The 11,155-nt window shown below is 52.1% G+C and overlaps 1 protein-coding gene across 2 annotated transcripts in view; it reads left to right on the top strand.

Moving 5' to 3' along the window:
- Positions 1-11,155, top strand: part of Clasrp (CLK4 associating serine/arginine rich protein) — a 24,489-nt gene that overhangs the window by 2,686 nt on the left and 10,648 nt on the right. For both annotated transcript variants that reach the window (XR_001229488.2, XM_005370301.3), the window contains exons 3-8: positions 5,395-5,492; positions 5,952-6,053; positions 6,217-6,296; positions 8,894-8,978; positions 9,831-9,979; positions 10,664-10,760. Coding sequence is in view for 1 of the 2 variants with exons in the window: in XM_005370301.3 (XP_005370358.1) it covers positions 5,395-5,492; positions 5,952-6,053; positions 6,217-6,296; positions 8,894-8,978; positions 9,831-9,979; positions 10,664-10,760 (611 nt within the window). In the remaining variant the exon portion in view is untranslated. The remainder of the gene's footprint in view (positions 1-5,394; positions 5,493-5,951; positions 6,054-6,216; positions 6,297-8,893; positions 8,979-9,830; positions 9,980-10,663; positions 10,761-11,155) is intronic.

Genomic DNA, 11,155 nt, shown 5'->3' with positions numbered 1-11,155 from the left:
AACTAGCTCTTGTAGACCAGGCTGGTCTCGAACTCACAGAGATCCGCCTGCCTCTCCCCATTCACGTTATCCAGGCCTTCTGGCTATCCCTCTGTTGCCTAATATTTCCTTGTGCATGCAAATTGATGCACCATGAGGAATCAATTTGGCTCTAGGCAGAGGAATGGAATATGAATGAGTGGCAAACATGACAGAAGTTTGTCTCTTATCTCTGGAAAGTCTTGTTGTGAGGTCTGAGAGAGCTGTGGAGGCTCCAGCTCTTGTGTCTTCATTCCACCCAGCAGCAAGGAGGAAATGAGAGAAAGGGGACAGAGGCTCTCGTGCCTGTTGTTGAGAGGGTTTCTGGGTGTTTTTCTGTAACCCTTGGCTCCTGTCCTGTTGACCTTTCATCCTCAAGGAAGCAGACATGCATAGATTCCATGCTGGGTGGGGTTCCACACCAGATTATGAGGTGACCACTGACGTAGGAGCATGGAGGTGTGTGGCCTGTTGGTGGAGAGCAACCACCTGAGATTGTCTCGCAGGCTGGTTGGAGGATTGGATATCTAGATCAGTGTGCCTTGCCTGTTGGGTGTTTTGTGGCACAGCAACATACCAAAGAGAATTCCTTGAAAGTCAAGTCTGGTGACCCTTTGAGTGTATTTGGAGTTATGTACAGATCATGGAGGACTCAGGTATCTGCATCACCACAAAGCCCACCCCAGCATGGGTGACAGCTCATAAAAGCCACGTCTCTGGAGCTCCCTGCCGTGTCTACAGGTGGCTCTACCAGTGTTCCCTGTCTTTGGCCTTAGTCAGCACTTGTGTTGCTGTGGCAACAGCTTTAAGAAGAATGTTGTCAAATTAGTAGTAAGTGTCAGAGCCTTTTAAGTGGCCTTAGCTTCCTGAGCCAGGAGGGAATGTCTGAGTGGGCAGGAGACAGCCACACAGCTTGTGTGTCACAGTTTGTATAACTTGTGCTCGGGAAGGGTTAACTTATGGGCTGGGATGTGGCTCAGTAGTGAGTGCTTGCGCATAAAGAAAAGGAAAAATAACAGACTTGCAGCCCCTGATATTGCTGGGTACAGTGGAATTGGGATTCAGAGCGGTGGATGGATGCCACAGAGAGAGCCTGAAGAGTGGTGTTCAGGCTCCCCTTCCCGACAGTGCCTAGGAACAGCCCCACACTGGGTGACAACAAGTGTCTGTGGGGCTCTTTGTCATGGGGACCATACAAGCAGCCAGTGTCCTGCCTGGGAATGTGATCTGCATTAGGATGTGTGGAGCCTAGCTGTGAGAGACACCAGCCCACTGCCGGTGGCTGGGGTGGCCTGGGGGAGCTGTGGAAGCAGGGGTGAGCAAGCCACGGTGGACTGTGGCTGCCTGAGTTGGGTTTGTCTATGAGCTGCTGGTTTTACATCCCTGATCGCTGATCATTCTTGGTGACTGCCTTTCTTTGAGTTTTGTGACTTTTCTGTCATTGTTCCTATTCTTGACATCTTTCTTTTTTTTCTTGTTTTTTTTGGTTTTGGTTTGTGGGTGGTTTTTTTTGTTTTTAGGTTGGATCTTGCTAAGTTGCTGGCTTAGAATTCGCTGTGTAGCTCAGTCTACCCCAACTCACATTCCTTCTGCCTCAGCCTCCCGGGTGCTGGGATCACACATGTGTGCCTCCATGCCTCTTCTCTAATCAGTCCAGTCATTTGGATAAAGAAACACAATCCACAGGATATGGTGCTGCACACTTCTAATCCTTGCATTTGGGAGGCAGAGGCAGGCGAATCTCTGTGAGTTTGGGGCCAGCCAGAGCTGCATGAGCAAGACTGTCTGAGAGGGAAAAAGAGAAAGAAAAACAATCCCTGTTAATACACAGGTGAGATATAAACAAGTCTCCCTCTGGAAGGCCCATGTCAGCCGTGCCCTATATGTAAGGGTAGTCCTTGGTAAAGGCAGGGATGTCCCCTACACTGAACTGTGAGGCTTAGTGGGTGGAACTTGAGCTGTTGGCCTTGGGCATCCATTGGTAAGTGCTGGAGTTCACGGAGGCGGTGCATGACAGAGCATGTGCACATGGACTCCAGACCTATCTGAGCTCAGAGGCAATACAGCCTGGTTGTAAGAGTGGATTCCGTTGATTTGTTTGCCTCTGGTGCCAGGGATGGAGCCTAGAGATTATCATAATTTATTTATTTATTTGTTTGTTTGTTTGTTTATTTGTTTATTTGGGTTTTTCAAGACAGGGTTTCTCTGTAGTTTTGGAGCCTGGCCTGGAACTAGCTCTTGTAGACCAGGCTGGCCTCAAACTCACAGAGATCTGCCTGCTTCTGCCTCCCGAGTGCTGGGATTAAAGGCGTGTGCCACCACTGCTCGGGTGAGCCTAGAGATTATTTGTGCTAGGTATACATGCTATGTTCATGCACTACTCTCGGCCTGGAGTTTGCGTCTTAGGAAGGGACAGCCTGGTTCTTTGCAGTGTATCTCACAAAGCCAAGAGTTAGAAGAACGTCGTTGTCTATGGGATGCATGAATAAGGAAATGGTGGACTGGGTAATGTCTCGGGGGTTAAAACACTTGCTATGCAAGCATGAGAACCAGAGTTTGCTTCCCCAGAACCCACGAAATGCTGGGTAGGCATGGTGGCTCGCTTGTAGTTCAGCCTCAGGAGGGCAGAGGCTGGATCCCAGAGAAGCTGGCTAGCTAGACTAGCCCTGTCAGCCAGCTTTGCATTTGATTGCGAGACCTTGCCTCAATGAATAAGGTATAATGGAGATGGAGGGTGATCCTGAGCCCAGGGCCTCCACGTGCATGTGTACCCACCCAGGTGCACACACATAGGAAAAAATGTGACTATGCATACACTGGATGTATCCTCACATCCAGTGTGGAACACGGAGCCAGTACAGCAAAACAGTACCACAGTCTGTGAATTCCTGGTCAGGGTAAGTTTCATGTGAAACCCTGTCCCCAACCAAACAGGAAAACTCAAAAGGCTATTGTATGATGCAGCTTGATCCTGCATGCCAGTTGATGTAGTCAAACACTTACCTAGAATGGCGTTGTTAGGGGCGGGGAGCCGGGAAGGGCATTCTTTTTTTTTTTTTTTTTTTTTTTTTTGGTTTTTCGAGACAGGGTTTCACTGTGGCTTTGGAGCCTGTCCTGGCACTAGCTCTGTAGACCAGGCTGGTCTCGAACTCACAGAGATCCTCCTGCCTCTGCCTCCCAAGTGCTGGGATTAAAGGCATGTGCCATTATCGCCCGGCTTGGGAAGGGCATTCTTTAGTGGGTAGAGTTTGCACTTTGCAAGAGGAGGCTGTGGTAGAGATGGACAGCCTAATTCACACTGAGAACCTTCTTGTTCGTTGAGGCTTCTACACTGTGCTTACCCAGTTAAGGGCGGGGTGGGGCTTTGGTCAGTGAGAGAGCACTGAGTTTAATCTACTGCACAGCAGAAAAGTTGGAATGAGAATGGTTGAGTATAGATTCTTTGCTAGGTGCTCTTTACCACAGTAGCAATTACCCTAATATTAACACCTTAGAAAGGAGCTAGGTCCATCTAGGGACAGACGAGTTCTGCTTGATGTGGGTGTGATCTTAGTGTGGTTTTGCCTCAGTTTCCTCCTGTGGGAAATGGGTGTTTCTGGGATTGCAGAGGTTGAGTGGAGGATGTTTTCACAAACTGCTTAGCTCAGATCCTGGCTGTTAGGATAGCTTGACTTTTCCATAGTGCCACTCCCCAGGCATGCCTTGGCCTGGGGGCGCTTACTTGGGCTCTGTGCCTGTCACTTCTGGGATACAGATCCCTCCAGGGGCTCTTGCAGACTTTATGCTGCTCCTGGTGTCCCTAGAGGCTTGGCCTCAGGCTTCCTGGAGGCTGTGTGGCCTGAGGATTGAAGGAGGCAGGCAGGTGTGGTGCAAAGGGCTTGATTCCACAGCCACCTGCTGCCCCCTGTGATCTTGGGTAGACCCTCTCTGTCAGCTTCACTGTGAACTGAGGGTCTTGACAGCCCAGTGCTGGGCAGAGTCATGTGAGCAGGGGGCCAGCTGTGGCTGCTCTGGGCCCCTGCTCTGACCTACATCCACCTCTGCTGGGGATGATGGGGAAGCAGACAGAGCTGTGCGTGGAGCTGGGATGGCAAGCAGGTGAGGCTGTTTCTGTAGGGAGAATTCTTTTCTTCTCTTGCTTAATTTACAGGCCCTGGGGACATATCTAGCAGTGAGCAAAACAGATCCCTTCCCCTTGGGATGTTCATGTTCTTGTGGGAGGCTGGTGGCGATGGAGCTAGCTGGGCTAGAATAGCAGATGCTGGTAGGCGCCCTGAGGAAACAAGTGGGCCCAGTAAGGCATTTATGTGGAGCAGATTAGGGATGCTCTAGAGGAGCCATGAAGTAAGTGAGAGAGCAGCCCTGCTGAGGGGGAACAATAACACAGAGCCTGGAACTTTCTGGAAGTAAATGCAGGGAGACCCATAACCTGGACCAGGATAGCCAGGGGGAAAGTCAGGAAGACACCCAGAGCACGCAGAGGCTCTGGGGAGAGGAGGTCATGGCTTGGAGGGACAAGGAAAAAATTGCAGAGGGCAGGGTAGCCACATGCCCCAGGAAGAGGCGACCGTGGAGAGCAGGACCCAGCCAGAGCATGACTACGGCAGAACTGTGAGAGCCAGCTCAGGATTTACGGCGCAACATTGAGTCCCCATGCTCTCCCCCAGTGATGTAATGTGACCCCAGGAACTGCCAGGCCAGAGCTCTCTACCTTTCCTGTCACCAGGTTTATGCTTCCCATGGTGCTTTTGTGATTTGGATTTGTAAGTCCTCCCCTAGGCTAGGACCCAGGGTTGAGTCTCCAACTTAGGTATCCTTTTGGGGGACTGGTTTTCATTTATTTATTTGTTTGTTTATTTATTTATTGTTTTTCGAGATGGTTTCTTTGTGTCGCCTGGGCTGCCCTAGAACTTGTTCTGTAGACCAGGCTGGCCTCAAATTACAGCTCTACCTCCCTTTGCCTCCTGACTGCTGGGGTTAAACACCTGGGCTACCATCTCCAGCTCTTTGTTTAGCTTTTTCTCTTCTGTAGTTTCCTTTTGGTGCTAAGGGTAGAGCTAGGGCTTCCTGTACTGTCCCATGGCTACAGCCTCAGCCCAGGGTCACTTGTGTGCAGTTCAGTTTCCTGTGCCTTGCCTGTGCTGGCTGTCAGTTCCACCACCCTAGGGCATATGTCTGCCTGGTACCTCCCTGGAGCCTGCAGACATGCCTGCTGCTCGAGTGATTTCGCTGCCCTCAAGGCTGCTGCAGGCCAGTGCTCACATTGTGCTCCAGATGAATGGCCCCAGATAGGCACAAAGAGTTAGGAGTAATACTTTAGACAGTATGTCTGTAGCCCGGGTAGGCTTTTGACTTCTGACCTGTCCCTCCCTGCAGAAGAAAGATCCCGCCCAGTTCCTGCAGGTGCATGGCCGCGCCTGCAAGGTTCACCTGGATTCTGCCGTTGCCCTGGCTGCTGAGAGCCCTGTGAACATGTAAGACTGTTGAGGGATGGTGTAGTGTCAGAAGGGACTTGGGGGGTACTCTTGAGTCTGCAGTAGAGTTCGGGTAAGGACTGGCTTTTGTGTGATTGGGCTGGGAAGTTGACTGTTAGAGGTTATGCAGACAATCACGGTGTGGGGAAAACTTAGCGCTGACTGAAGCTCACAGGGGCAGGGGCGGAGGGTATGTTTCAGGGTGACTGTGGTTCTTTTAGTGGCCTCCTTCCTTGACCTGGTTTAAGTTCCTTGTTGTTGCCTGGCCCTGAGAAGTGGGCCAGTAGATGGATGGCTTTGTTGTTGGGACCAGATCTTAGGTATAGTTTGGGGGTGGCATCGAGACCTGAGCTGGAGGTGAGAGTGAAGTGACACTGGGGGTCAGAGGGACTTGAGATGGTAGGAACCGGGTGCTTGGATTCTGAGTCTTGCCTCTCTGCCTCACCCCTCCCACCTCAGGATGCCTTGGCAAGGGGACACCAACAACATGATTGACCGCTTCGATGTTCGCGCACATCTAGACCACATCCCCGACTACACCCCCCCACTGCTCACCACCATGTAAGTCCTCGGAGGTGGGGCTGCCAGGACCCCATAGCAGCTCTCTGCCTCAGTGTACCTGTCACCTTTCTTGGGCGAGAAGAGCCTTGTCCATTCCTCCCTTAGTCAGAAGCCTCCCCACTTTTCTTTGGTTTACCTTTCCTTTAACCTCTCCCACCAAAAGCTCCCCGGAGCAGGAGTCGGACGAACGGAAATGTAACTACGAGCGGTACCGAGGCCTGGTGCAGAACGACTTCGCCGGCAGTGAGTGGCGGGGCGGGGCATGGGGCATGGGGGCCTGAGGCTCGACGACCTAGACAAGGCTCACCCAGGTACTTGCTGCTGGTTGCCCTTGGTTCTGTCCCAGTCTGTGTACCTCCTCTCCCTTCTGGGCCTTTGTCCATGAAACTAGCACAGGGCTCTCTGTGGAGTTAGAGACTTGGAGGTTTCTGCCCAGGCCACCTCCCATCCCTTCCGTCCGAGTCTGTGTAGGATCCTTTAACTAAAAAAGAAGGGTGCACATGCACTGCGCCCACTGCATGGGCAAGGGTCGCAGGAAGAAGCACTGCTTTGTTGTGAGCAGGACCTCGGACAGTTTGACTGGCCTTCACTGGGGCTCCAGAAGGCGAGGACTCCCCCACCCCCCACCCCGGCTTCCCCTGGAAGGCACATCCTCATAGGAAGGCTTTTCTGTTAGCTCATCTGGCACACCTGCATGTGACTGAGGGTGTGGCTTGTGTAAGGCTAGGGAACTGGCTCAGTAGTTAGTCAGTAGTTAGGAGTACCTGCCATGAAAGCCTAACAACCTGGATTTGATCAGGAGACCCCACTCCTGAATTGTCCCCTGACCTCCACATGCAAGCCTTGTTACATGTGCGCATGGCATGCATGGACACATGGGTGTCTGTTTGAGAATCTATTTCTGTCCCTAGCATTGCAAACATGAAACAAACCCAGAAGGGCAGAGGACTCCTTAGTTTCCTTTTTCCCCCGTCAGTCCTTTGTGCTGGGGATGATGCAGGGCCACACACACAGACACTAGGGGCCTGCTCTCCTGTCTTGCTGCACCATTGAATCTCGGGTTATGGTTCTTACTGTCTACATGTTTGAAACAGTCTTACTCTGTAGCCCAAGCTGCCCTGAAACTGGTGATCCCCTCCCCCCAGAGCTGCAATTATAGGCAAGGATCCCTGTGCCCAGTTTGACGCCCATTTTACAGACAGGACTCAGAGGTGTCTATGGAAGTGGAGTCTTCACTATGGATACAATTGTCCAGGGTCACCTACACACAAACTCCTTTACTGGCAGGTCTCGGGTGTCTGCTCCAGGGGTCAGCTTGAGAGTTCAGGGATTACATATGCAAATCTTGCTTCACGCTGGCACAGGAGGCCTGCACATGGGCTTGATAGTCCCAGATTTCCGTGTTTTAAGATGCATTTATGTATTTCTTTTTTTTTTAATATTTATTTATTTATTTATTTATTATCTATACAATATTCTGTCTGTGTGTATGCCCACAGGCCAGAGGAGGGTACCAGACCCCATTACAGATGGTTGTGAGCCACCATGTGGTTGCTGGGAATTGAACTCAGGACCTTTGGAAGAGCAGGCAATGCTCTTAACCTCTGAGCCATCTCTCCAGCCCCATTTATGTATTTCTTAATATCATTAATTAATTAATTTATTTTTTGGTTTTTTGAGACAGGGTTTCTCTGTAGCTTTGGAGCCTGTCCTGGAACTTGCTCTGTAGACCAGGCTGGCTTTGAACTCACAGAGATCCGCCTGCCTCTGCCTCCTGAGTGCTGGGATTAAAGGCGTGTGCCACCCCTGCCCAGCAGTGCTGTCATTTTTGCCCAAGCCTTGATTCCTTAGAGCTAGAGCCCGGGCTTCCCTTACTTCTTCGTTCACTCCTACAAGCAGTGTGTCCTCTGCTGTCCAGTGGTGGACAGAGAGCCACGGCATAACCACACGAACAGTTTAAGAACAAGCCTAGGAAGTGTAAGAGACCGCTTGCTAAGCATTCCTGAAGGGAAGGAAGGCAGAGCTAGGTATACATGCTTTCTACTGAGCCAGAGAGAGGTGTGGATTCCAGTCCCTGGGATAGGGTGCATAGAGGTTCTGAGGTGGGTGTCTGCCACGGCCAAGAAGGGGCCGTGCTGTGTTACCTAGCCCAGACACCAGGTGCCACTGGTAGAAAGCTGAAGTGCTCAGGTTGGTACAGTGACCCAGCACCAGAGGTGCTCCAGAGGCTGAGGCGGGGGAATCTCAAGTTCAGGGCTTGCCTGGGCCAGCCTGAATAACGTTGTGAGACCCTGTCTCAGAAAGATGGGGATACAGTTTCATGGTAGAGCACTTGCTTGTCATGCAGTCTTCAGTGTCCCTTCACCCTCCTCCTTCAAAAGAAAGGAAAGCTAGGCAGAAGCCTGCAGAGGATAGGGAGAGCTGAAGGGAAGCCATGCTGCCTAAGTACCCTGGGAAGCTCCTGAAGTGGGTGCTGGTGGTGTAGGAGAGCATGATCTTCAGACACCCCACCAGTAGAAACCAAGCCACAGGACCACATGGGGTGGTGGCCAGTGGGGTCCACATGATACCCAACACTTACGGGCATATGTATGGTTCTGGAGGCCAGAGAGGCCCCATGACAGCGGTAGGGCCCCTAAGTTGCAAGTACTCACTTTGTCAGTGATCCTACGTTACACAATACCAGGATCACAGGGAGAGAGGATCATCTCTCTGTCATCTCTCTGATAGAAGAGTGTTTGAAATAGGGGACCCTGCCTTGGCTGCCTACTCCCTTCTTTGCACTCCACTCCACATGCACATATGCCAGGCTGTGCTGACCTCTGACCTCTCCTTGCCAGTCTCTGAGGAACAGTGCTTGTACCAGATCTACATTGATGAACTGTATGGAGGCCTCCAGAGACCCAGCGAGGATGAGAAGAAGAAGTGAGTCAAGGGCTGGTCTGATGGGTGGGGCCAGCCCTCTCACCTCACCACTGCAGTCTATGGTCTATACGTGGAGAGGAAGAGTCAGCAGCAGAGGACAGGCTCTGACTGAGCTTGTTGCTCCCACTTTGCAGAGTAGGAGTCATGAGCCCTGTGGGGAAACTGCCTGAGTGTGAGTCTTGTGGAGAGGGCCGAGGGAAGGCAGCCTCTTGGAGTCAGCCTTAAGTCAGAAGCTGTGAGGAACATGGGTGATGGGGTGTCATGCACTTGTTCCAGTGCCAGCATGCAGTAAGCTTGCCACCTAGAGATGCTGATGTCACTTTGCAGAGGTTGGGGTCCTAAGCCCAGGGTTGCCAGCCATCTCAAAAGCCAACCTGGCTGGCCACTGTAGTTGGAGCCCTGATCATATCTGGGAGCACCCACTGTAGGATCTGCTTCCTGATATGCTTGGGTACTTCCCAGACACTCAAGCCTTGGCTTCAGGATAAGGGTGCTGGGAAGGGGGGGGTTGACAGCAGAAATCAATAGTGGCCTCTTAATGTGTCCCCTGAAAGCAAAACTGGGGCACACTTTGTAAAGACGGCTCTGGCTCTGCACTCAATGAGACTTAAGGCCTGTGCAGGCAGTCTTGTCTCCTGACAGGAGTAAGCCAACATGGGCAAGGCGGGGCAGCCCAGGACAGTGCCTGGGCCAGGAGGCCAGGAGAAGAATGGGAAGGACCAGGCCATAGGTGGGAACTAGAGTGGAGCATCTTAGGTGGACACATGTTGCCAAGGACTCAGGATCTATCATGGGGCTTGCCTGTGGCCCTACTCTTGCTGGGTAGCCCCTGGCTCAAGACTCATTTCACAGGCTGGCCGAGAAGAAGGCTTCCATTGGCTACACCTATGAAGATAGTACTGTGGCCGAGGTAGAGAAGGTGGCCGAGAAAACAGAGGAGGAGGAGTCACCAGCTGAGGAGGAGAGCAATTCGGATGAAGATGAGGTCATCCCCGACATCGGTGGGGTCCCCTCTCTGCCCTCCCCACCTGCAGCCCCTAGGCATCGATTTTGTGTCTTGTCCCTCACCCTCTGTAGGGTACCCATGCTTACAAGGCCTTCCTCTGCCCCAGCTATAGGACCTCAGCCTTCCCCTGCTTCCCTGGCCCACTCCCAGCCTTCTCTGTCCCTGTCCCCTCTCCCAATCATTTCTGGGCCCTGTTTCTATAAGATTTTCCCACCTTGGGGTTGGCTTTTCCTCTTGTACCTGGGTCAGCCTTTATTTTCTCTGGGAAATGAATCTTCCCCTTTCCTAGAGCTGCCCCCATCCAGCATCTGTCACTCATCCCCATGCTCACCGCCTTTCCTCCTATGGAAGTCCCCAGTGAGAAGATTGTACATGTGGGCTTAGCCTCAGGCAGAGCTGATGTCTCCTGCCCTCCTTCCGTGCGCTGCTCTGATGCCCGCCCCACGCCTGTCTCTGTCCACCTCCCATCCTCTTCTCTTTCCTGCACTCCATCTGCAGACTCATCCACCCTCCCCTGTTTGTCCCCCTGTGCAGTATGCTGTCCTGACCAAGCCCCAGCTTGGGCCTCAGCAGAGCCAGCACAGCTTCATCCTCCCTAAAGGTGTTCTACCTGGTAGACCTGTCCCCACTTCTATCTCTCCTGGGACTAGGGTCCCTGACAGCCTTTCTCTTGGTGCAGACGTGGAGGTGGATGTGGATGAGCTGAACCAGGAGCAGGTGGCTGATCTCAATAAGCAGGCCACAACCTATGGCATGGCTGATGGAGACTTTGTCAGGTAAGACCACGCTGGCTGACATGCTGGACTCTGTCCCTGCCCTGACCTCCGAGGCACCTTTCTGGTACCACAGCTATCCTTCTCAGCCTGTGAGCAGTGCACTGGTGGGACTTGCTGCAGAAACAGATCCTGTCACACAATGTGACCTAAAAACTACTAGGTTCCTTGGGGACAGCACCCTCTTGTGGTGCAGCTTTATGCATTATTCTTCACATGATCACATGGCAGGAACCTCTGCCTCTGCCTGTACCAGGTCATACCTTGCCAAGCGCTTTCTTTATATCAGTGGCACCAACAGACCAGAAACTGTTTTCGTGTGGAACCTAGGGATCAATCCCAGGTCGCTACCCAAGTCTGAACCCACAGCTCTGTAGTACAGTGATTCTTTATTGTTT

The sequence above is a fragment of the Microtus ochrogaster genome, unplaced genomic scaffold (assembly GCF_000317375.1).
Source record: "Microtus ochrogaster isolate Prairie Vole_2 unplaced genomic scaffold, MicOch1.0 UNK74, whole genome shotgun sequence".
In the NCBI taxonomy this organism is placed as follows: domain Eukaryota; kingdom Metazoa; phylum Chordata; class Mammalia; order Rodentia; family Cricetidae; genus Microtus; species Microtus ochrogaster.
This window is presented reverse-complemented; position numbering and strand designations above follow the sequence as displayed.